Source organism: Ixodes scapularis, unplaced genomic scaffold (genome assembly GCF_016920785.2).
Source record: "Ixodes scapularis isolate PalLabHiFi unplaced genomic scaffold, ASM1692078v2 PGA_scaffold0__279_contigs__length_252992795, whole genome shotgun sequence".
NCBI classification, from domain to species: Eukaryota; Metazoa; Arthropoda; class Arachnida; order Ixodida; family Ixodidae; genus Ixodes; species Ixodes scapularis.
The window spans coordinates 236,481,999-236,508,862 of record NW_024609835.1 but is presented as its reverse complement, the minus strand read 5'-3'; the positions used below and the strand labels follow the sequence as shown (position 1 = coordinate 236,508,862).

Below are 26,864 nucleotides of genomic sequence, written 5' to 3'. Positions count from 1 at the left end.
ACTTACTTGAAGGCAAATGCGGCTTACATTTCAATCTCCATTCCGAGGCTTGCTTATGTGCTGGGAAACCGTTGTCTCTCCGAGACCACCCGGATTTTGTTCCCACGGTGTTTGCGCACAAAGCACCGGCCAAGCGCTCGTCGGAGGCTCGCTACGCCCGTGCTACCCAGCAGAAAGGGATCGGCGACAGAACGGCAGTGTTGTAGGCGTTAGCAAAAAAAAAAAAAAAAAAGTAACGAAATACGTTTCTCGTTACTGGCAAATAAAACGTACGCGTTAGTGAGCTACGTTACCTAAAAATAAAAAGAACGCGTTACCGCTACCGATAAAAAGTAAAGCATGTTACTTCTGCGTCACTTTTTAAATTATGATTTAACACGTTTTACGGTTTCGACGATACAAATACACATAAGCTCACATATAAAAAAACATTATGTTCGTCCAGAAACTGAACATAATTACTTTATCTCTTTTTACGGTTTAACCTAAATACTCACAAGAAAAAACGCAAAGAAAAACATGGCTTGCCGCCTAAAAACACGGAAAATATTGAAGTGTAATTTCTTTAAGGCTTGGGAAGTAGTAAGGAGTAACGTAACTATGTTACTTGAAATAGTAACGCATAGTGCGTTACCCATTTTTGTGTTGAAAAAGTAACGAGTAGGTTACTACGTTACTAGAAAAACTAACACATTCCTGGTAATGCTGTTACTTGTAACATGTTACCGCCAAGACTGCACAACGGACAAAGCGTTACTGCTTGTCATGCCTTGTGGTCGTTGAGGTGGAAAAAATATCATACCTTTACTTCAAGATGCCGTGTGTATTTATCTAACTAATAAATACACTTCCGCAGACCCACAGTCTGCAGAGAAGGCTAGAAGCGTGAGCGCATAGCGTTGGGAGCTGCTCTGCCGCCGAGATGTGCCCCCCTAGAGCAAGCTGCTCGCGCTTGTAGCTTTTCCTGCGGTACATAATAAGGTGAAACAGAGTATAGTTTAATCAGAAGATAACAAAAGCTGGCGTGTCCCCCACAAAACGCGCGCAGCAGGTGCGGCGTAGCTGGTTTGGCTGCCCCCCCCCCCCCCCCCCCCCCCCCCCCCCCTCCTCTCATGGTGAGCCTCCTCGCGATAACTTTTCAAGCTCCTATTTTCGAAGGACAAAGATTGGCCGATATAAATCGACAAAAATTGGCGTTCTACTTTCCGAAAAATAATTATTGCAACAATTGTTGGCGGTACATGCGCAGGCAGAAACAAAGCGACCTTAGAAATACTTAGCACTCCTAAACAAATTCTACCCCACTCGATACGCTTAAGTATGCCCACATTGCGAGGGGAACCCCTCCTTGTATCACGTAACATGGTCATGTCAATCCAATTCCTCTCTCAAATCCAACCCAATAAGGTGAACCTTTGAGACCTGATAAGCTGCGCTGCTTAGCTCATCGCTCGAAGACCAGCGTAGCCTGCTCGAGCGGGCGAAGACGGCAGGGACCAGCACTGGATCCCTGGACTTGGGGCCCCAACCGGACACAAGTCCCTTTTTTGAATAAAGTTTACTACTACTACGACGGCATTCATGCTTCCGCAGCAGCCTAGTAAAGTGTATAGGCCAAAGAATGGCGGCAAGCTCATTTGCTTTCAGCCAGGAAGGGAAAGCTAGGATCTTTTCATGCAAGCGCTTAAGCGCAGCCTCCTTTTGTTTGGCGAAGAGGCCAGTTCCTTAGCCGCGCATCCACGGTCGGCACCCTGGAGCGGTCTCGGCGCTTTCAAAGACCCACTAGCTCGCAAAAAGGCAACGAGGAAGACGCTATCCGTACTCTTAATTTATTACCTTTCTGCGAAGCTCCAGCCTGACATTTGGACAAAAAGGGTTGCCGTTCTTAGCTACACTTATTGTAACTTGTTTTAGCCCAAACTAATAAACTAGGTTTATAAATTCCTCGGTGAAAGTATCTTGCAATTAATGTAATTAAATTACGATAATTGAGTTACTACCCTATACTCCGTTTCACCTTATGTTGTACCGCAAAGAAGGCTAGAAGCGCGAGCCGTGAGCGTTTGGAGCTGCTTTTAACGCTCGAGAGCTTGTGCCGCCGTGATGTGCCCAGAGCAAGGAGCTCGCGCTTGTAGCGTTTCCTGCGGTACATCATAAGGTGAAACAGAGTATAGTATGCCTCTCATGCACCTGCAGACTTTGCTTCTTGATCGCCTCTGCTTTCTCGCTACAGCCGCCGTATTATGAACAATAAGATAAATTTTGCGATTACTGTATATCGTTTCAGCTTAGCCCTGACGAAACCGACACTACAAGGTATTGGGACCAATCAAGCAGCACCAAAAGTGCGAGTCACGACGCCTTTTCTGTTTATGATTGATTGGTGAAGCGTTATAGCACACGTAAACAAACGTGACGAACACCATGATGGTGCAGTTTTGGTGCTGTCTGATTAATTTCATCAGTTTGTAGCCTCGGCTTCGTCTGGAGGTAAGGTGAAACGAACTATGGAGAGTAACAAAACCGTTATTTACGTATATATTATATTTGTGAATATAACCGATAATATGGAGATGTGGGAACCGTGCTTATCGAATGGAATATTTGACATTTTATATTTGACGCAGTTACGATAAATGATCAAGTGTACACGTGGGACTAATGCAGGAGAAACATCGTACACTTGCACGGAAATATTTCCCCGAAATGACAGGCCGCGAAAGTTGTTGCAAAGAAAACATCATAAAAGCATCAAATGTAAGTGCAAAAACCTGTTAAATAAAATGAAAAAAAAAAAAACAAGAAAAAACCGAGGAAACTTGAGGTGATGGTAATGACTCATTAACTGGACGTTGTGCTATTAACGGAAACCTGGCTTTCTATGAGCATTAATGTCAACGAATTCAAGTTACCAGACTCTGCCGAAAGCATTCGACAGAGTCTCCCATACTAAGTTTCTTTTCGAACGGACTAGTTTCCTAGGTGACGGCCCACTTGTTGGTTGGAGTAAAAGGTATCGGAGCGGTCGATCTTAACACGTAGATATTAACGGGGACAAGTCAACTAATAAACATGTGTGTTCCGGCGTCCCTCAGGGATCAGTACTTTCTCCCCTTTTTCTCCTGCTGTATATTAATGGCGTAAAAGTTATAGACGTAAATATTAAAATAGTTTGCTGATGGCTGTATTATCTATTCTGAAATAGCAAATCCGTCAGAACAGATAAAGCTCCTGAGTGCGTTAAATAAAATTTGTGAATGGTGTAACGACTGGCAAATGCGTATCAACACGGATAAAGACGTTTGCATGACTGTAAGAAAAAAAACAACACACACACACTTTATTGCTCGTACGAGACCAACGGAGAATTATAGATAACGTCGACGAAGACAAGTACGTGACTCACCCGCAGAGATTAGAGCTAGGCTGTCAAGGTTAAAATTAATTTACCGAATAATAAACACCACTCCAAAAATAGAAAAACAAACGACCTAATTTTAGACGAAAGGCGCAAAACCCGATCAAACCATGGGAAATTATTTAAATAATTCCAGACTAAAAATTATTGGTTCTAATTTTCGTTTTTTCCAATTGCCGTTGAGGAATGGATTAGTTTGCCTCAGCACGTTGTTTACGCTAGCGCGCTCTCGCGTTTTCTCAGCGATGTTGAACTGCTTTAATGTAGCAAAACCATTGTTTTCCTTTGTTTCTTCTTCACCGTTTTTTAATCCTGTATCTTGTTTGCGGTTGTGCGTCTGTGATTCTAACCAAAAAATCCTAAAATAAGGATTAGTAGCATTGACAAATAAAAAAAATTACCAAAAATTACCATTACAAAGTCAAAATATTTTCAGTGCCGGGATGCAAATTCCGTGTCTTATATATATATATATATATATACCGGGTGTTTCTGCGAAGACTTTCAAAAATCCTAAAAATTAAAGCGTAAAAAAAAAAAAAAAAAGCTCTCTTCGGGAACAAACTACCAGCCACGGCGGAGGTCAGGAATTGCCAAAAACATAGTAATTAGCCAACTAATTAATTAAAATTTGTTAATTAACTTTTTAATTAGTGGAAATAGACATATGGTTCTATTTAGAAAGTTGCTGACCGTTCTCGAAAACCACTAAATCAGTCATTTTCAAAAAGACTTTCGGCGCGTGAGAAGCGTAGTATTGTACTAAAGTTACCACTCGTGGAGCAGGTACAAGGCTGGGGCTAGATAAGAGACGGAAAAATCGCGCGGGCGCCTTATCGCAACCGCTAGCTTTGTACCTGCTCAAAGAGCGGTAACTTTAGTGCACTACTACGCTTCTCACGCGCTCAAAGTCTTTCTGAAAACGACTGATTTAGTGGTTTTCAATAACACTCAGCAACTTTCTAATTGGAACCATATGTCTATTTCCCCTAATTAAAAAGTTAATTAACAAATTTTAATTAATTAGCTGGCTAATTAGTGTGTTTTTGGCAATCCCTGACGTCCGCCGTGGCTGGTAGTTTGTTCCCGAAGACAGTTTCTTCTTTTTTCAAACGCCCTAATTTTTAGGATTTCTGAAAGTCTTCGCAAAAACACCCGGTATATATATATATATATATATATATATATTAAAAAAAAGAAAACATCTATTAGATTGTTGAATTTTGGTTCCATCACTTCTGTGTAGAAATGATTGATAGATATTTTAAATATGAAGTACTCTACACAATCGCTACTATAGTCCGTTGCAATTCAAGAAGGCAGGGCGAGGGTAAGACGGGCCGGGGAGGAGGACGCAGGCGGAAGGCTAAAGAGAGAAGGAGGTCTCCCTCTCTTCTCCAGCGTTCCCGTCTGCTTCCTCCTCCCCGGCCCGTCTTACCCTCGACCTACCCTCTTGAATTGCAACGGACTATAGCTCATGAGTCTTTTCTATAATATTAAGATTATGGAGGGAAGATAAAGCCTTTTCATACACGAATGCTGTACGTCACTTGTCTTATGAATCGAGGAGGGAGCGCTGCGGTGCTCACAGGTAATGATATGGTATCATTTGTCTTTATAAAACGGAGGCGAAGCGTATCATCAAATAGCGTCTTTTACCGGCTAGACAAGGGCCATTTCTCCAGATGTTCTCACCTTTCACATTCTCTGCGTTCTCATTTTAAAACAAGTTTTGTATGCACAGTTTGTTTTTCTAGGGTCCGGGCGAGCTTGTTATCAATAGGAATCCGGCGTTCAAGAGTGGAGCAAAGAAGGACACACACGCAAACATTTCCATCTCGAGTTTGAGGTTTATCTGTGTTTTGTTTTTTGTTACTTTTTCAATATGTTGTTCTTTTCAACATTTCGCCGAAAAAAATGAGACATTTATCCCCTTGCTTTTATGTTGACTCGAACACTCCTCATGAGGTGGGTATGATGATTTATTTGCCTTAGATTAAATGTCATAATTCTACGCAGTACTCGAAACAAACACTGCTGCCTATACTAACTTAGACAAAAAAAGTCATGAAAGGTGAAACCCAGGGTTTTACTTTGCGGTTTGAAAAACATTTAATCGATGCAATGAGCGCAAATTTTAATTAATCAAATATTATAGGACATTAATTCCTAGGTAAGCGCAGAACGCGCCTCGACTAATGCGACCGCGTACGGCTCGGAACGCACTGGGGCGCTCATTCCGGAAGGCAGACCGTGCACACGATTGCCTTGGTCACGGAGTACGGGTCGCAGTTGGAAGCCGGGCGGCGGTCCTCGAGGTAGCCGGACCTGTCCTGGTGCACCTGCCTCGGGATGCGGACGCTGGCCCCGCGGTCGGCCACGCCGGCCGAGAAGTCGTCGATGCTCGACGTCTCGTGCTGACCGGTGAGCCGGCGCTGGTTGTCGCGGCCTCCGCGGGGGTCGTAGGCACGTATGTGCTCGCGGTGCTTCAGGGCCAGCTTCTCGATGGCGCGCTCGATGTGCGCGATGCCGGCGCCCGGCTGGCGCATGGGCAGGGTGCTGAAGTTGGTGTGGGCCCCGGCGCCGTTCCAGTCTCCGGACACCGGCTTGGGGTCCAGGGTGACCAGGAGGCCGAAGTCCTCGGCCACCCGCTGCAGGATGAAACGGGCCATCCACAGCTGGTCGCCGGCCGAGATGCCTTCGCAGGGGCCCACCTGCATGCGCGTTCTTCGTCAAATTAAAATTATTAGTTCTTCGCGGTGTGCATCTTGAAAAGAGCTATTGGCGACGTGCGCGATCGAAAGCGTCGCTGTGGTCGGCCAGCCATGATTGGCCGAATGCTGACTATGACGTAAGGAAAGGATTTCTCATTGACGAAAATAAGAAGAATGTAAGAGCTTGAATTTTGATGGTGTTGACAGTGTCGCTTTGGGGGGGCAATGATTTCAAGCTTCCACCATGCTCATTGCAAACACCATCGACCTTGTTGTTCGCAAGGTAATGACGTCACGAAAGGAAGCCACGGGAGGGCGCCACCAAAACATCTCGCCGCTATTACTCTGTTTCATACTTAGCGTGCAACGCTGCCAAAGCTACTGGCGCGACCGCGTGGCTTCATCTATGGCTTTGTTTGCGCGAGAATGGGTGCAAATGATCAACGAGATGAAGCCCCACGCTCGCGACAGTAGCTTTGACAGCGTCGCACGCTAAGTATGAAACAGAGTAGAGTCACGTGAGGAACTTAGCTAATGCCGGTTAGTATGCTCTGTTTCGCGCTAACTGCGAGAAAAACCGAAGCGGTAGGCACCAATAGGTTTACCGAAAATACAATTAGTGCGCAAGCGAGCAGTTGGAAGTTTACTATGGTGAGATTAACACCAGACTGGGGTAAGAAGAGGAAAAATTATAGGTAGTCGAAAGAAGAAATAGGGACAGAAAATGTCTGTCCTGAGCGGCGCTTTCATTTCACAAGCGCGCTTACGTATCGTTCTCTCTAAAAAGCATTGCGCTCTCTCTTGTATCGTGTTTTCGGTGAGTTTTTGTCTGGACTCACGAGTGAAAGCGGTGAACGTTTTCCCAAATCTGAGAAATATCTGGTGAGCTATTGTCCGGGATAAAATATAGATACCTGCAGTGCGCATCATGGACAAGCATAGTTTGGGTGCAAACTAGATAAATACAATAATTTTGTCTCAATATTATAAACAAGTGCTTTCTAAAAACGATACGCCGGGGGAAAAACAAGGAATTGTGAAACGATTGGGTTGCGGAGCACACCTTCTCGCTTCAGTTACCTATACGGTCGACAACCCGGACAAATATGGCGACCGAGAACAGGTCGCGTCGGGCCGGTCGGGCAGGTTGAACGGGAGGCGCGTTTAATTTATCAGGGCCACCTACATGACCGCTGATATGACGTGAATGCTAGCCATGCACTGAGGAGGTCATTTCATAATCATGTCCGGGGCGCGGAGAAAGAGTGCATCAGTTCTAAAAGCAGGGAATGTGAAGAGAAATACGCGCCTGAAACTCCCATTGCGCAGGCATGACTTCGGCGTTGGTCCCGGCAACTCGCACGCCGGCGAAGAGGCAGGCCCTGTAGTGGGCCTCGACTACCTCTCGGCCAAAGGCGCGGTCCGGCCCCACGCCGCAGTAGTAGGGACCCTGGGGTCCCGGGAAGCCCTGCTTGGGCCACCGGTACGGACGCCCGTCTATGTCCAGCAGCGTGTACTCCTGCTCGATACCGAACCAGGGCTTGAGCTCCCTCACCCGGTCCATGGCTTCCTTGCAGGCATGCCGCTTGTTGGACTCTGCGTCGACCCATCGGTTCACTCAGATAGTCTCCGATAAGAAAAGCACGAAAAGCCGCTCCCAAGAACCCCTCTGCTCGCTATAATTTGTAATTTCCTACTCTCCACACGCCTCGTTTCCAGCACTCGCTCTGCAGAAAAAAAAACAAAAAAAAACACACACACACAAAAAAAAAAAAAAAAGGCGGAGGGTTTTGGGGAAGGAGCTTGTCCTGCGTTTCTTAACACGCGACCGAATATCAACCCTTTTCAAAAATTCGTCTGGCAACTTCGATTACTATCATCATCATCGTCTGAGTGCATCTGTCGCATGCTGATGGCGGCCATCGGGTGGTTCATGAAGGAAGAAGTTGAAGGCATGCATCGAAGCGAGGAGCACAAAGCCTGAGACTTTGTGATGTTTGCAGATCGCCATGCTGAATTCGCGCCTGTTAATCCCTTGAAACACACTGGGCTCTCAGTCCCCTTGACATGATGAGTTTTATCAGGGGCTTTGGCCAAGTCAGCAACTTGTACAGAACGGCAGCGTTCTTGCCACCGTCAAAAGAGAAACGAATCGAGAAAAACATGTATGGTAAAGAACACGTTCCTGTCTGCTGCTGATGTACAATATTGACGGAGTCCCGACGAAATACCTTTTTACCGCCATGAGCATGAGAAGAACTTTTTTGATTTTGGAACCACTGGATGGCATTGAATTGTGGAAAGAGTACTGAGGGCCGCGTACCGTGCGGGGTGTGGTCGTGCTTGTACGTCTCGCAGAGGACCAGCTTGTTGGGGTCTCCGAGGAAAGGATCCCGGAACAGCGCTACAGGGTACAGGTGGACGTCGGAGTTGGAGCCGTCCGCCTGGCCCGTGCTCGAACCGTCGAAATTCCAAATCGGAAGCTCTGCACAGCCACCCATGCATCGCTGTTAACTTTTAATACTTTTAGTTCTACTCGTAATGCCCGAATTAGCATAAAATGTTTACCTCCGTCCAGGCATGAGCAAAATACATGCAAATATGTATCGAAATACAAATACAAAATACTTCGTCAAAAATGTATTTAATTACAAATCTAATTACATTTCCAAAAAAGCATTTAAATACAAGATACAAATACAACCAAATCTATTTGGTCTCCTCCAAATACTTTTCCAAATACATTTCTCAAAATTTGCGTCAGCGACTTCAGGGCACCTTTAACGGGTTTCTGGGTATCCCTTTTTAATTTTGCATCGCACACTCGGAAGTTAGTGTACGAGGCTCTAGTAACGTAATAAAAATATAATCACAAAAACTGTAATCAGCTTGGACGTTATAGGTGAAAAAAATAAAGAGCTTCAAGCAGCTTTTTTTTTGTCGATTACATTTTGGTATAGAGTCTGTAGACCAACAAAGAACCGAGACGACCAAGACGCGCAGCACTAGCTAAAGAATTTTTTATTGTTGCAACTCTCATCAGTTACGAAAATCTGGACGACCCGCGCATTTAGAACATTCCAGGCAAAAGTATGGATGCAAATCAGGCTGGAAAGCATCACAAGTTGTCACAGGCACTTATTTAGCCTGTGTGCCTGTGAACGTCGATTTCGTCACTATACTTGCCCTGGACTAGCACAGTAATCACAGAGTCACTAAACGCTTGTGCTTGATTGAGAGACACTGCATTCGGTGCAGAACGCAGTTTTCTCCCTGCTCTGGAAAGTGACAATAAATTTGACAAATGTATTTTCGCCCACAAAATTGTATTTAATTACAATTGTATTTGAAATACCCACGTTTTGGTATTTAAATACGCACGTCAAATACATTACCCAATTTGTAATTAAATACAAATGCAAAATACACAAAGTATTTAAAATACGTATTTCAAATACTTGTATTTGTAATACTGCCTATCCCTGCCTCCGTCAGTATTTTTATGTGTGTACACGTATTGTTAGAGTGTTAGATGTCTTGTTTTTGTTGGTATGTACCACCGGAAAGGGCATGTAGCTGTTAGCGAGAATTACAAAGAAACAAACAAACAAACAAACAAATATTTGCGTTTAACTTTTCCGTTTGATGTACCCGACCTTAAACAGCGCTCTGGTTCCTTTTCCAGCGGCAAGGATCAAAGAGGAGTGCCCTAATTGCATCTTACGAGCAGACACATAGGAGTTCGAAATCGAAAGGAACACAAAACAGTATGCATAATATATTTATAGAGGTATATCGCGGTTTATGAATACAGCTATGAACTTGCTTCATAATGAGCCTGAAAAATTGGCGCCTGCACATAATGAGATATCAGACATTGACCGAGTGTGTATTTCAGTGGGGCGTTCATAAATTTTTAAGGTCTATCTCGCTTTTTGGTGTTCGTGGCTGGCAATCGACTGGTGTGAACGTGTCTGCGCAATTCTCCGCACTTCAAAGTCGAAACTAGAAAAAAAAAAAACTGGAAAAAAAAACTATTTTTTTTTTAGATTATAAAGAAACTTGCACTATGCACTCGGAGGAGCACACCAAACGGAACTTGTCGGTACCAATTTGTTGCCAGATCTGTGAGATTTTATTGATTTATCACCCATTCCTGTCAACCGACGACGCCAAAGAAGTAGGCATGTCTACGAGATGGGCTTCTTTGCCCCGCGATAACAGAGCCACCAAGCCGCTTCGGGGCCGCCTGTCGTGCGCACCCAACAGGTGTAGCCGCTACAGGCAGTGCCGGACATGCATATATATATATATATATGGGGAGTGAAGTAAGGCTGAGAAGTACAGCCGTAGGATTATTGAGAATGATGAGGGAAGAGGGGGATTATTGATTTTATTGCTTTAAGTTAGGAAATGGAAAAGGATGATGGCGAAAAATTGATAAGACAATCCCGTCCACTGGTTTTGGAGGACTCAATTCTTGGCCAGCTCTCTGTGTACTGTTAACGACGAAAATAATACCTGGAGAAGGGGAACAAGAGGGACAAAGGACAAACATAAATCTCCAAACACAGCTAGGTGACTGGTGAGCGACCGAAAAAATCCGCCTGGTCCGGGTATCGAACTCGGGACCTCTCCATTACAGGTGGAGCGCTCTACCAACTGAGCTAACCCGGGGTTAGACGTCAGTAGAGCAAACGGGTTTTATCAGCTGCCACCAGTCTAACACCAACAAGGGTGAAGCTTGCGATTTAAGGTTACAAAACCCGTCTGCTCTACTGACGTCTAACCCCTGGTTAGCTCAGTTGGTAGAGCGCTCCACCTGTAATGGAGAGGTCCCGGGTTCGATACCCGGACCAGGCGGATTTTTTCGGTCGCGCACCAGTCACCTAGCTGTGTTTGGAGATTGGTGTTTGTCCTTTGTCCCTCATGTTCCCCTTCTCCAGGGATTATTTTCGTCATTCTTGTCCAGCTCGTTTGCACCTTTGCATTTTAATTGAACTATAATCTGTGTACTGTTAGTTTCAAATTAGCTTAACTTGATAGACGCCGGCCATTTGATGAATTAAGGGTCCAAGCTAGTTCCGAGCTGCAGTAGCAACGTAGGACGTTATTTCAACTTGCAAATGTCTTCGATGCAATGAATTCAATAATCAGTCTCTACCCTCTTCCTTCACATTATATATACATGGCGTTTCTGCAAAAGCTTTAAAAAATCTCTAAAAATAAGCTGTTCGAGATAAAACGAAGCTTTGCAGGGAAAAACTACCTGCCTTGGAGGACGTCGAGAGTCACACAAACATACTGATTTGCGAAATAATTAACTAAGTTTACTAATTAATTTTTTAGTGGAAATACATATAGGGCTCCACTGCGAAACTTGCTATACATAATTGAAAGCAAGTAAATAAACTTTTTTTAGAAGAGTATAATGCAGGTGCAGCCTTTTATGGCGTTCGGTAGAGGTGCTCAATTTAGATGCGTTTCCAGGTTTCGGTTTCTTATCGAAGCGCATTTCTGCTGCCGCGGTCTTGCCCCCCAGGTAGCTTGCATGATGCACAAGGTTCGCGCTTTGGCATATTTGATGACTTGATGCCGCTTCCAAATCACGGGGCTTCACTGAAGGCACCTGACTCTGCTCTGACCTAGGGACTCGCGGATTGCGGGGTTACAGGGCAGGTTCTTATCACTGGATTGGCTGCATTGGTTGTGGAATCGGTTGTTATCACTCTGCATTTGAAAGTGAAGCGCGTTGCGCGGCGGCGAGACATTGCACATGGCCAATTGCAGCACTACGTCCTGCATTCATCGCCTCTCATCGGTCATATATATATATATATATATATATATATATATATATATATATATATATATATATATTTTGTGTGGTGCAGAAGACAGAAATTTTACACAGACCATTATCTGGCAAAGCGGCAAAACTGACCTCCGCGAGTCGCCGTTCGTACAAGCTCGTGAAAATTAGGGATGCCGCGAACGTTTTTCGAATCGAAGTTTTGATGATCGAATCAAAGTTTCGATGATCAAATCAAGCGGTTCGAAAGGTTCGAAAGATTTCGATTTTTCGAATTGTCTATGTAGGAGCCCGCAACGATGGCCGCAGCACGGAGCTCGGGTCACGAGCTCCGTGACGCGGGTCACGCGCAAATTAAAAACGTGCGGGCAGTCGGAGCCCGAGCACCAATCGATTCGGTCGTGTGGTCGTGCTCCCCATAGTCTACATCGTAAAATTCGACGGAAGTCGAGTTTTCGAACTTGTTAAGCTAAGAAGTTCGGCGCTTTTCGAACCGTCGAACTTACGACGCTAAAAAATTCGATCTTTTCGTACTTTCGAACTTATTGCGCTGCAAAGTCCGATGCTTGTCGAACTTCCAAACTTGACTGACCAAAAAATTCCATGAATTTCGAACTTTCGAACTTATTTATCAAGAGAATTCTAAAGGTTTCGAACTTTCGAATCCTGAAAAGTCAGAAGTTCGACGAACTTCGACCTTTTAGAGTAAAAGTTCGACGTTCGTCGAACTTCGAAAGACCAGCGGACGGTTTCATTTGAATTCAAGAAGTAAGGTACATTCGTAATTTTTTTTTTTTTTAACTTTTACACGCGGTGCTGCGTTCCTTACGAAAGACAATGCCGTTGGTTTCAATGTTCTGGCGTGCTTAGTTTTAAAGAAATGAATTCCCGAAGGGGCGAGGAAGGACGACGGGTTTTTGACGATTATCGTTTGTGCCAGATTTGAAGGACGCTGTAGCCGAAGCTATTTGTGGTAAAGATGTTATACTTTTTTTTAAGAATGATCTATGTATAGCCTAGGTAAGTGCCGTGTTAAGATGGGATTATTGTTATTCAACGTGAGTTTCGAAGAAATGTCCAAACATGTATCTACATGCAATTATGCCCTAAACTTGATATTTATTTTCGTCTAAGTTGTTTGAGGTATCGCATTTAAATTAACACCACAGACAGTGCATATCATTGCCATCTGCAGATTACAAAATAATGTATTTATTGTTTTTTCACGTTAAGGAATAAATTATTTCATGGAAGAAGATTTCTAATAGTGTTCAAGTTCAGCACGTCATGAAAAGAAAACTTTTTTTTTTTTCGCATCACGTTCCTGGGACGTGTTTCTTTCAGCCTGTACACCTTTTGGTAAAAGAAACTTGTTTCGAAGTTCTGAACCTCTGAATATGCAAGAATACAACCCTTCCGGCGAATTCTTGAGTTTTTTTTTTTTTTCTCCAGCTTTTTATCCCCGCATTCATTTATTTTTCCTTTTCTTTTTTTTACTATTGGCACAGGTATTTAGGTCGAAAAGACATAACTTTGAACTTCCGAACCACTAAGCACGTAACGAGTAGTGCCTTCTGACAACGAGTTTCTACCAATGACCATCTACGCAATCTTTTATGCAGTGAAGAGCGACAGTAGCTATACATATGCATAAATAATTTCAAATTAAAATAAGCTCCCCCCCCCCCCCCCCCCCCCTACCCTCTTCTCCCCGTTTTTCCTCTTCCGACGCCACTTGTATGGTAGAACGCTCTTCGACCTCGAGTTGTGTCGGCTTTTTGCGAGGCGATTCCTCCGTCCCATAAAATAAACCTCAAGGACAATTACAAACTTAATTTACTACATGCCAGCGTCACTCGGGCGGCGTTCGATCGGATTACTACCAGCGTGCAAGGGGTGGCGAGGTAATTTGCCAGATCGCTTCAAGGTTTTTCTGAGCCTCAACCTCCTGCTCGTCCCTGGCCGTTTAGAACTGGATGAGTCTCGTAAAACAGTGTGTTCGTGTGATCACTACTGCGTGATGCAGGTTAAAGACCTCCCCTCCCCCCCCCCCCCCCCCACCCCCCGGGCTGGCGGTCACAATTACTGATCTATGGTCACACGTCACTCTGCACTGGCAAATATTCCAGCACATCCGGGACACTCGTCGTCTCATTTAATTGCCTGACCAACTCGCAGAATCTAGATATCACACCCTAACGTTTCTAAACTTGATTTTGTGAAAACCAGTGAGTCGTGAAAACGTTATTTGAAACAAACTGTGGAGGAACTTGAAAACCAGACTTCGAACTTTGAAAACTTGGACTAGAAGGGAATTCAAAATCTTCAAATTTTTTTTTAGAATTTAGCGTTAAAAGAGAATCGAAACTTTCGAAGTTTTCGAACTTTATGCTGAAAGAAATTCGAAATATTCGAATTGTTCAAACTTCATGTCTATAAAAATTCGAAGCGTTCGAAGTTTTCGAATTTTATTTCCAAAGAATTTCGATATCTTCGAATTTATCGAACTTGAAGCAAAAAAATATTCGAAATATTCGAATTCGAAATTTTAGAAACCGTGAAAGCTTCGAACTTTTCGAATTCGAAATTTTAGAAACCGTGAAAGCTTCGAACTTTTCGAATTCGAAACTCCACTGTGATCGAAGTAGCGAATGTTTCGAATTCGAACCTCGGTCGGTACGAAAATATCGAAATTTTTCGAAATCGACCCTCAGTTCGCTTCGCAAATATCGAAATCTTTTGAAATCGAACTTGGGGTGGTTCGCGACATCCCTAGTGAAAACAGCAGCAGCAACAAATGATGTGGATTGGGGGATTTGGTGCTGGTGTCGCCATCTTGTTGGACCGATTGAAAACAAATATAGCGAGAACTTTCGGGTCAAAATTATGTACACCAATACGAAAAATACCACGACCTTTCGTCGTCCTGCCAGGGGTTTGAAGTTAAGATAGGAGAGGTCTTTAGTACGTACTACCGTGCGTTTTGTCGCTTTTATCTTCTATGCCCTTTTAATATTAAAATTGCCTCAAGAGGCGCTGAACACTGTCAAAACAATCATAATCCTGGATTTTATTAAAATCTACAATGCTCTCAGGGAAAATTCAAGGACTGTGCGACCTTTATGGCGTCGCCATTATTAACCTCCCAAACAATCAATATTCCCGTGCATTAATGAACACTCCGGCTTGTGTAGCAAAATGAGCCCATTAAGTGACAAGCGGGTGAATCCAAATGAACCCCCTTCGACTGAGATACGTTCCTCTGATTCCACAGTTAAACATTTATATGCAAAATAATATTGCGTTTCATTGAATCGAAAGCTTTTTCGAAGTCAAGAAACCCTCCCACTGTACGCAACTTGAGCTCGAAAGTGTCAGTTATTTTAATACTGATATTTTAAAGCGCCAATTCAGATGTTGTTTGCTTCTGAAAGCCCTACTGTCACTCCGCCATGACAATATCTTGCCTTAAAAATTTAAGATCCGTGCATTGATAACTTGCTCTGAGTTTTGAGAAAATCGGTGGAACCATGATTCGTCCGTAATTGCTTAGGACAAATTGATCACATCCTTTGTGAATCATCGACTCCATTGCAATCTTTAATTTATTAGAAAATATGACAGTACTCAAAAAAACAATGAAGCCGATTTCAATTAATTTCTTAAATGGTATTTTTAGGCTTCTTGGGAACCTAGCACGCTGTCCAATGTTTTGTAGACATTTGTGACGCGTAATTTTGTGCACACGAAAGAACTAAAGAAACCGAAACTTAACTATCTCCATACTCATTTCTGGGCCTCCGAAAACAGAAATGACGTAATAAAGTGGTAATTTGAGCTAGTTGGTACATCACTAATATTACACAGCACACAAAACGTTGGCGGAAGAGAAAAGGACCGTAGAACGAAAGAGCGCTGACTCCCAACTGATTTATTTAGACAGAAGAGAAAAGGAAAAAAAAGGAAGCCATGAAAATTGAACCCCGCGTGAAGACAAGGTATTAAAAAGAAAAGAAGAAAAAGGACCACAGTATCAGTGATGAATACGCGCGCACACGCTCACCCGCGATGAGCGCTCACCGGGACCCTCAGAGGCTTGGCCAGTCCAAGCTTCTATCGCAAAATTCTACTTCAAGACAGAACCGCCCTTGTACAAGAACGCAGACAAGCAATGACAAAATTTCCTTTTCCTCCCGCCTCCTTCAGCAGAAAGGACGCCTCCATTCTCCGGAGAGCTCAGACCTCTTCCCATCTCACCCCTCACTTAATACATTACATGCAGAGCCACTCCTGATCCCCCTCATGTCCCAAATGCCAGCACTACCCTTCCAATGGAGACATGCCCTGGCATCGTCCCCATGCCCAATCCTCCCTCACTTTCCTGCTCTATACTTTTCCAACCTTCTCGCGAACCCCTGACTGGGCAGGTTGGCTCGTCTCCTCTCCCATAATCTTGGGGGAACTTGGCCCTATACTCGTACAGCACGCCCGTGCTGTGCAGGGAGCCTTCATGTGCGCCTTGCTAGCTAGGGTGATGCCGCCCTTTGTAATACCGCTCACCGACAAAACAGCAGCCATTTTGGTTCTCGGCGATAATCCGTGGGTCTTATAACCCTCCCGGAAACAAGCACCTTATCTCACAAGTTTGGAGCAGCGTTGTGGAACCCACGGAGGGAGGATTAGCATTTTCCCTCTCGGATGGGAGAACCGATGGACACCAAGATCACTTTCCGCGCACGGGGAAACAATGAGAGGAACAAAATGGCGGTGGAAGAGGTTGTAGGAAAGGGAAACAGGCAGTTGGCATTACTCTGAAGCGCACATGAAGGCACCTTAGTGCTGTGTTGGGGGAGCTGTGGTGAATGTAACCGGGCACCGGAAAATGGTGGGAACAATAAAGTTTCCGCTCTCCCTTTCTCCCGTAGTCGTCTTTTGTAGTCGCAAAATTTGACTTAGTTTATTTTCTTTTGCTAGTTTTTTGAGTGTGTTGACCCCGGCGATGGCGTATAGTTCACGGTTCGTCGATTTAGGTAGTCAAGCAATGGCGCGCATGGCATCGCGGTTAAGAATCTCTAGCCCTACGTGCTTGGCTTCAGTCAAATTCAAGTAGTTGATACCGTAAGCACCCTAGGCACTACGAGTGCGCTTACAAGTTTTTGAGGGTTCTTTCTTGCGCACCCCGTGACTTACTAGAGATGAGATTTCGTGTGTTCTTCCATTCTTTCTTTCAAGTAGGCATCACTCGTCTCCTTTGCCGTTTTCGTCGAAAAGGACCCCGACAATCCCGATCGTGAGGTGCCGCTAAATGATTGTGCCGTCAATAGAAAGTTGTATTTTTTCTTCTATCTTCTAGGTTCTCCTTTTTTTTTCTTGGGTTACTCATGAGTAATTGGTTTTCTCTGTAGAGAGTTTGAAACCGGCGTTGTCCATGAAACGCTGGGTGACATTTAGCGCCTGTTTTAGCATTTTTAACTGCGTCTCAATTTCGCTGCTTTTCGCCCAGATAGTTACATTATCGGCGTAAATAATGAATCCGAGATTCGGTATTTCTTCGAACATAAATGCCAGTTTCGCCAGTATCATGTTAAAGAGTACCGGGAGGATGACCACTCCCTGCGGTAGTCCGATCTCGTTTAGTGTCTGAGGTCCCTTGGTAGGGTCAACCGCTGTTTCACATGTTCGACGTTCCAAGAACGATCAGATGTACTTCAGGCAGTGGCCGCGCAGGCCCCCGTTGATGGCATCTTTAATTACGGCTTCATGCGGTACGGAGTCAAAAGCCTTTTTTACGTCAATTATGACCAACGTTTTTTGGCTGAAGGCCGGGTCTCTTGGCTAGAATACCCTTGTGTATTAAGGCGAGGCTATCTTGCGTGGAGAATCCGGGTCTGAATCCCGTATTCGATTTGCCAGGCGATGCGAGCGAGGAACGTATGTTTCATGGTTTTGTTGAGGTTGGATGTGAGGGAGATAAGTCGCAGGTTTTAAATCGAGTCCACTTTTTTGCCCAGCTCCGGAATTGGTATTACCGTTTCATGTTTCCATTCCTCTAGTACACGCCCTAACGTCCACAGTTGGTTGATTGCATCCAAAAATTATTTCATGCCTTGCTTTGGAAAGCTACGGAGCGCCCTGTCGGTAATTTTGTCGGAGCCCGGCGTGGTGCTGCATGTGGATTCTAGCGCAGCGACGAGCTCTCCCATGACAAGAGGAGTGTCCATGGGAGTTTAAATTTCGAATTGAGGTCGTGGCTCGGCGGCCTTTTTCTTCGTTTCCAGAATGGAGGATGTAGGTTGTGGGAAGAATTCTTCGCTGGCGGGAACGGCCAGTGCTTCTTCAGTTAGTCCCATTTTGATTGCGAGGTTTTGATTTGTGCACTTGGCCTTCCTTTTCCGGGTTCTGCCCTTAAAGGAGCGCCACATCCGTCTAGCTCCTGTCTTTTCGTTGAAGAATTCGCAATGTTTCCTCCACCTTTTTATCTTGATATTGATGGTGCCTCGTCGAGGCTTGGTCGTGGCGATGTTGAGCTTTATTTCAGTCTTATGTTCCTCTTGGCCCTTTCATAGCTCTATTGTGCTTGGAGCCTCCTTGCCCAGAAGTTCAGCAAATGAAGGCCGAGATTGGAGTCGTTCACTTTGATTGAGTATGTGATCATCGCTAGCTTCGCGGTCGTTTGAATTCGCGAGCCGAGGTCTGTGGTGTTCGGAAACTCCTCGAAGGGCAGAGCAGTCTGTGGTGGGCATTGAAGTCCCCTCCGAGTACGAGGCTTTCTGGACCTCTTATATTACCGAGCTGGGTGACACAATCGCTGTCGTCAACCTCGGTTCTATGGGGATGGACGTAGGTTGTGACTATGGTTAGATGGGTCTTTATGAGTTTGATTCTAACTGCTACGACCTCTCTACCTGCGCTGCAGAAACTTTTCGTATCCAGCTGGGAATGTGGGACAGTTTCGCATATGGGAAGCGCCGCGACGGCATTCGGTGGTCTGTCGTTGTTGCCGCTTTTTTTGCTGTAGTCACTGGAGCCGCCTCTGGCTCCGTCCCAGCAGCGGACGGGTCCATATCACATGAGCGAATGACACTTTAGCGAACAGCGACGTTTGAGCGAATCGACGTTTCAGCGAATAACGGGGGCGCGCGTTAACCCATCCGCCGCGCTGCGCTTTACGCCCCTTCGCGGCGACAGTCCGCGGCGGCTCATTACAAAAATCTGAACCCATTCGGCCCACCCGAAAACGCCGCTTCGCGGCGTCCGACTTTACGCTAAAGTGTCATTCGGTAAAACGTGCGCGTTCGCTAAAACGTAATTCGATCAAGTGAGTGCCTCCCCCAGCGAACTATGGGTTCCGTATAGGTCTTGAAGCGAGATAGCGTGATGCTTTCGTACCTCGTTCCGTGTAGTAGGACAACTGTACGCCTTCCTTGCTTCATGTGTTCAATGCGGAGCTTCAGTTTGGCTGCATTGAATGCGTATCCTCGGCAGTTTTATTGAAGGACCAAAAATCACGTTTTGTAGCCGCCGTGGTTTTCAGTGTGGAGTGCGTGAGCCTTGGCCTTGAGAATTTTGCGTTGAAGGCAATATTGAGCTGGCTTAAATGCTCTTTTATTCAGCGCGTTCTTTCTTCAAGTGGTTTTTCTATTCTGCTCATTTTGTCTTCGACTTGGTGGACGTTGGCGGTGTCTGTTTTCAAATTAGATTGCTTTATATTCGGGAACTTTCGAAGTTTAGTGTCCGTTGTTACTGTCCGTCCTTTATTGCGTTGTGCCGATTGCGTTCTGCTCGCGAGAGCTGTTCTTGCCATCGTGCACCCAGGAAGATAATATCCCTGAAGACGGTGGCCGAGGTACTCCGGAGCTGGGTGAGGGCTGGAGACTCGGCCAAGTTGCGTCTGAGTACTGCTGGGTTTTGGTCGATTTTCTTTTTGACTTTGCGCGATGTGGCTCACCCCAACCCTGTGCGAGGGGGCAGAGCTTATTTGGGGCGGTCTTTGCTGATGGCCGAGTGTTCACCGTTGCAGTTGATACAGTGGAGTTTTGCACTGCAGTCTCCCATGTCCTCGTGTACGTGGCCGCAGTTTATGCAGCGTGGAATCTTATTCAGGCACACGTCCGATTTGTGTTGGATGGCGGGAAATGAGAAGCAGACCACCGGCCGGTTCCTCCTTGTAGCTTTCTCCACAAAATTGGACCAATACCGCTCTTGTGGTAGCTTCGAACGTAATCACGATAGTGTTCTTTTTTCTGCCTATGATTCGTACCGCCAAAATTTGATGCGTCCTGCAAGTCATGTAACCCTGAACGATCGCGTCTGTTTCGTCACTGCTACGGATGTATGCGACACCTTTGACCTCGTCGGGAACTTGCTCTTGGTATGTTTGTACTGCCATGCCACCGTCTTTGGTCGAAATTTCCCTCACGTCGAGGAGGTCGTGCGCAACAGATGCGTTCTTGGTTGTTACAACGATTGTGTTCGACTTGTTGTTGACCATGACGGTCGCTAAGTGTCTGCACACCGGTGGTTTTGACTGGATCGCTTATGGCTCGGGTGGAGAAGATGTCGACACCTTTTTTACATGTCGGCCTAAATACAGTGGTCTAGGTCGGAGGAGGTTTGGGTCTCGCACGCGTCGGTTACTCATTGCGGCGTTTGTAGAATCCGGGGCGCGCTTGCGCTTGTACGTCTCCCCGTACAAGTTTGGCTTTGATTCGGCGTTCGTTTCGGTGGTGGGCGTGTCTGACTCTTGAGTCTCCATCGATTGAGCCGAGAGTGCGGCTGTCGCGTCTTGTGTGTTCTTGTCGTTGTATTGGTTCGCAGTCCTATCTGGGCTGGGTACGTCGTCAAGTTGCGCCTGAGATGATTGTAAGTATGCAGCGAAGAACTACTCCAGCCTGTCCTTAATTTGGAAGCACGTTCGGGAAAACTCCTAGTTCTGCGTGACTAGGTCTTTCAGTGGTGTGCCCTCAAGTTGAACCTTGGCGTTTTTTTATGGCTTGAGGTACGTTTGTTTGATTTGTTTCATCTTGGGAGACATGAGTACTTACCACTTCCGTGGTAGATTTAGGCCTAGCGGTTTTGGTGCTGGATTTCATGCTTGTGGTGTATGGAGCCCCCAAAGCGGGGTGCCCCCTGTTTCTTGTTGTCCACGTTTCGGTGCGTGGTTCTTGGTTAGAGTGCTTCCACTAAAAATTAGCGGGAGAGAAAAATGTCTTTCTTCAGCCGACTCACTTCGTCGTTTTTTTGTTTTTTTCATTTAAAATAGAGCGTTTAAAGCGCCTTTCCACACTACCTCCTGTTTTATGTTTTTGCTGTTGAAGAGTTTTGCTGCAGAAGCCACAACGTACAGCGCGTATTCTCCGCTCGCATGCGCTCCTTGGTGCTTGGATAATTTAGCAAAAAGGTATTCGCGACTCCAGCGACCTACTCGCTTTTTCTCGCCTGAGTTGAAACTTGGTGGCGTCAGTGTGCAAATAGCCCCCAACCACAACCGGTTCTCAACTAGACGGCAGGTTTCCCAGTATTTGCGAAATCAAATCTACAGTCGCCCAATTTTTTAATAATATCACGCGAGCGTCGACCGCTGGGACGGACAGTGCCGTGCGAAAAGAAATGCGGCGTCACGGGAGAGATTAAGCGCGTGCGCAAAATGCCCTTTCCGGGGAGCGTCGTCTGCTAGGCTGTTCCGCTGATCGCACACAGCCCCTGCTCCGTAGCAAAGGAGCGCGTTGTGCCGATTTACCGCAGCCGACACTACGAGCCATCTTGGCTATAGTCCATCGCTAAGAGTGTGTCACGCGGCCTTCCTGTTCGGCACAACTGCACGTGGAAGCACGATGTCACGTGTCAAGGTGACAGCGCTGGATTGGTTTTGATGGCTCGTAGCATTGGCTACGGTGTATAGTTTAATGCATCGTTGCATTCAGCTTGTCGCGTCATCGTATTTTTTTTTTTTGGTGCTGACAAAGTAAACGCCAACAAAAAAGTGAAAGCCGTTTACAACTGCCTGTAACGCCGAATGGGAGCGCAGCTCCTGAGGAGGAGAAGGGAAGGGTACTGAGGGAAGAATAGACTCCTCCTCCTCCTCCTTCTCCTCCCCCTCCCCTCATTCTTTAATATGCTCAGAGGGGTCACCTGACCTCGGGGGAAGGGGGTCACGTGACCTCGGGAGAGGGGGGGGGGGCTGTCGCGTGACTTCAAAGGGGGGAGGGGGGGGGTCACGTGACCTCGAGGGGTCATGTGACCTTGGGGGGGGGGGGTCACATGACCTTGGGGGGTCACGTGACCTTGAGGTGACCTTGGGAGGGGTCACGTGACCCCCTAAAATCACGTGACTTCCCGGGTCACGTGACTCCCAGGTTGCATACAACTCCGGTTGCATGCAACTTGAGTTGCATGCAACGCGTGGTTACGCCGACGCCGACGGCGACGGCGACGCCGCTCAAGCTGGAAACGGGCGCCTAAAAACTGCGCTCTAAAAAAAAATTAAAAAAAAACACAAAATAAACGAGATGACGCACGGTTTTTTTCACGCCTGAGCAGTATCACGGTATCACGCAAGCAAGCGCTTCTCAGATCTTTGCTTAAAGGCGGTCAGCTATGCCAGCAGATAAGGAACAGGGGCCTTGTGCGGTCAACAGAATAGCCTAGCAGACGACGCTCGCACCGGAAAGAGCTTTGTGCGCACGCGCCTAATCTCTCTCGTGACGCCGCATTTCTCCGCGGCACAGCGCTGGCTGTCCCGGCGGTCGACGCTCGCGTGATATTTTTAAAAAATTGGGCGACTGTACATGTTATCTTCTGGAAATGGCCTCTTATAGCACTGTCAGATTGAATTCACTCATATGATAAAAAAATCTTAAGTAAAGAATTAAAAAAAATATATGTGAACCGACAGTGTGCCGGGGCTATCTAATAGATGGCGCCACTGAGTTTGTTGCCAAAAGAAATGGCGAATTGTGCATGATTGCTTAGCGCTTTCTGACGACGAGCGTCCGCAGTTCTTTTGCAACGTGCATTTCGCACCATCAAGATTGCCGGTCTTAGCAATCTATTACGTAAGCTTGTTCTGAACATGCGCTCTAGCCATCGCCCTCAAATATGGCGTCCAGTGAATACCCCCTATAAGTGTCGCCAGAATTGGTCAAATATGGCGCTCTTAAACAGGCCTTGCCGTGCCATGTGCCAGCTCAGTGCACAACGCTCGGGTTTCAACAGGCAAGCATTGGACTCGGAAAGGTTTACCCCAACTCTTATTCACTCCTTTTAAAACGTCCGGCGATGTGTTAGAGTAAGCGGGCTTTCAGAGGCTTGACCTTTTTTGGGGAAGCGATGGAAGGACTGCGTACCGACCTTCTACGGTGCTGATGAAAGTTGATAAACGCACAATGTCTAGTTCACGTGGTTGCGAAGGCTGAGTTCGAAGCGACCTGGGCAACACGCTGATACGACAGTAAGCACCGAGTCACCGGGAAAACAGTTCCATCGCGCCAACCGCCGACAACATGTAATCATGGATGCCACAAGAGACGAGAAGATATGAAATGACATGTTCCGATAAGTTCATTGTTTTCCCTCTAAGTGCCTTCTATTTATTTGGAGTAGCAAATTTTGATTTGTTGATGTTGATTTACACGAGAGTCGTACTAAAAAGCCACTAAAGGCGAGGAATAGTTTCTGGGAACACTTCAAACTATTACTGTGGTTGTAGTACAACGATGATGTAAAAAAGTTAGGTTTCACGGCGTAATAAAAAAAAAAAAAAAAAGGTGACATTGTAAGGCACTTTGCATAAGAAGACATAGCAGTACGATGTTGCGCTGAAATTTTTGGGAGGGAATACCGAGTGAAGATTTGGGTGCTGAAACGCTGGCAGAGTACCGGTATCACGAAGTTATAAAACGAACCTTTTTTTTTAGCTGCTTCCATGGGATTGGTTAGGTGTGCCTTTCATGGGTTATCAGTGGAAGATGGAAATTAAAGTTGGGGACATACGTATGTTTCATGTCTCAGCTTTTGTATGCAGGAAGGAGCTGTGCCGAAATCTCGTTTAATGTATTCGAGTTATCGTGATGCATTAGCAGTTATTGATCATATCACCACGTAGCGTCCAAGGCAGGCTTGATGATAGATTAACTCCAGGGCACTTGTAAGAGAAAGCAGGTGTCACTTTGATGTTGTTTGATGTTGTAAGAGTATGATGAGCGATTGAGTTGGTCGGGTGAACGATGTTACTTTGATTTTGTAATTATTTAATGCCCTTTGGCACGTTTTTCGATGCAATTAGTTTGAGTTGAATTTTGCAATTTAGTTTTGTCTTGGGGGTCTAAAATTGCGCGGAACAAAACGCATTGGCAGGATAGAATCCCGATGAATGATGTAATGTCGAGTAGCAAGCATTACTGCAGGGTAAAACCCATAGAGGTGAGACTAGCACATTGAGATATTCCGGGGAAAATCTTGAACAATGAAGAATTGATACTGTTGGCAACTGTGTACTGAACGAGTGAGGTAAGGTATAAGTATAGTTTTGGACATAGTCAATTACGAGGAACAAATACCTTCGAAAATTGAGGAATATAATGTTAGTCTGAAGGTTGCTTTTCATATTGGTGCACACCTCAGAACAGATTGTGTGTCTGGCTCTTTCTGTCAGGTCCCGTGAAAATGTTTACCTACCTCGTAAAAGCGATTAATGTTTATAGTCGTTTGCAAAATGGCGTCCCGAGTGGTGCCCGACACGTGCAAGCACGTGCACCGTGCACGTGAACCTAGCTTAGGCCGACTTGAAGTTGCAAGTGCTTGCTCACACTAGCGGGAAATGGCGGCAGCCGAATATCTTGTTTACAATCGTCTATGTGTGTTCATAATGCCCAATGTTTTAAGCATATGTTCGCGCAAAACGCACAGGGGCCCAAAGCGAAGAATTAAAAAGGAGCTTCCTGGAAGCGACAAACTGGTTTCATTGGAGACATAACCTCTCCAAGGATAAGTCTCTTAGAGAAACGTCAGCTGCCGCTTTAAGGCTTCCAGGAAGCTCCCTTTCAAGTTCATAATCGTACACAAAGAAATAGCATATAGAGGTGCAACAATACAGAAAGAAATGCTCGAATGTCTTTCTATGTTTCACCAGCCGGTGATCAGCATTTTTGTCCACCCTCCGGGATAAAACTTACGCGTTGCAGATTCTAGAAGACTTCCAGAGCCAGGAGGATTGCATCAATTCGCGGTTTGGGGACATTCACCTAATGCCGATTTGAGTTCACTCTTCACGGCGCATGTTCAAAACGAGCTCACACTTTTAGGTTGCTAAGGCCGGCAGTGTTGATGGTGTGGAATGCACGCTGCAAAAAAGTAGCAAAAAACGTTCTAGGAGCTCTCCGTCAGCTGCTCGCTCTCAGCAGCGAGGAACCTGCAGCCGCCAGTGAATACAGTCCGTGACTGCTGCATAACTGATGAAGTCGCAACGGTGGCATTTTTCTGAAGGGCACTCATTCTCCTGCTAATCCTCAACTCCGGCTTTGACTCAGCCAGACATTAGAAGAAAACACGCAAGAACCTAAATGCACCTGAGTGTTTCTTGCGGCTCTGGATACGCAGGGAATTCACAACGAAGCATTTTACCCCGAACTAAGAAACGAGCGGAAACGCACGCCTGAATTTGCGAATATTTCTTACTTAGTTTGTGCACGTTCCTACGTCTGTTGGGAACGATCATAAATACGCACCCTTAGGGTTGGTCGGTTCAGAGTCCAGTGTGCGCGTCTTGCAGCGTAGGGCCTCTCCGCTTCCGTCGATCCAGACGTAGGTGCACTGGATACGGTCCTTGGGCTGAGGGAGTCCCAGGTAGTATGAGAGTGTCGCCCTGTCCGTTCCGCTAAGGGCAGGCATGGCTGGTGGCAGCAACTGCAGTTAACGAAAAGTCGTAGCTGCCATAACGAGCATCCAAAGCCTCCCGAATAATAGCGACATTGCCATAACGAGACTCCTTTACCTGGACCAGATGAATTTCGGCTGGTTTGGCCCAGGGCTGCACAGCTATTGCTGCGCCCACCCAGGCAACCTCATAGGTTGGCACCGACTCAATCAACGGACGCTTCTGCCATCAGCCCATTACCACATGGGCGCATCTTCTTTTTTCTTGTTCGCCACTTGGGCAATAACTCGAGCATAAAATCACCTACATCCAATTTACCGTTTATCAGGTCGGCAATGAGTTCGAAGTCGATCTTTTGGGAGAACGTCATCCGAATTCTTTTTTAAAGAACTTGACATTTACGTGAGAAACCGCGAGCCTGGGCGACGTTCGTTTAAGGTAAATATCTAACGCGTTACCTCAAAAGGTATTGCAGCGAGCCTGTAGTCAGAAGAAATAAAATAAATGTCCACACTAGGTCGATTATACTATTGTACTCGTACAATTTGTTACACTGCGCAAAATCAAGCAAGTAATTCTAGGCTGTTATCCCCACAGCCAAAGCATTCCAGTGAACGCGTGCCATTCCATTGTCCATAAACACAAAAACAATAAAGCCCCGCAGGTACGAGCTTCTCCGCAAAAAAACATACAAAACAAAAACATATTGGGTTGTGTGAATGTTTATACAGCCTAGAACTTGGTTTGCCTCAACGAGCGACGAGTCTCCCAACTGTAGATGAAAAATTTAGCCAGTGCAGTACAACGGCTAGCCTGAAGACTTTAACGTGCATCATGCAGTAGTGATACACGACCGCACGCCGGTACGACGTTCATCCAGATCGAAACGGGCAGGGGTAGGGATTAAACCCAGGATCCTGGCTTCTGCAGCGCGAGCTTTCGCTCCACGTGCTCCGAGCTGGTGTGTGCCTGGTGTGTGCTAGGCCTCTCGGCCACCGATCCCTTTTTTTTATTTTTTTACAGATGTTTATTTACAGCTTAAAAACA

At 45.8% G+C, this 26,864-nt stretch overlaps 1 protein-coding gene across 1 annotated transcript; it reads right to left on the bottom strand.

Moving 5' to 3' along the window:
• Positions 1-5,652: 5,652 nt before the first annotated feature.
• LOC8027002 (glutamine synthetase-like) lies at positions 5,653-26,187 on the bottom strand. The gene is made up of 6 exons (XM_042294419.1): positions 26,125-26,187; positions 25,935-26,003; positions 25,669-25,846; positions 8,456-8,617; positions 7,442-7,728; positions 5,653-6,132 (listed from the first exon to the last, which is right to left on the bottom strand). Exons 1-6 carry the CDS (start codon positions 26,185-26,187, stop codon positions 5,653-5,655), a joined length of 1,239 nt encoding a protein of 412 aa, XP_042150353.1.
• Between the last annotated feature and the right edge of the window lie 677 nt (positions 26,188-26,864).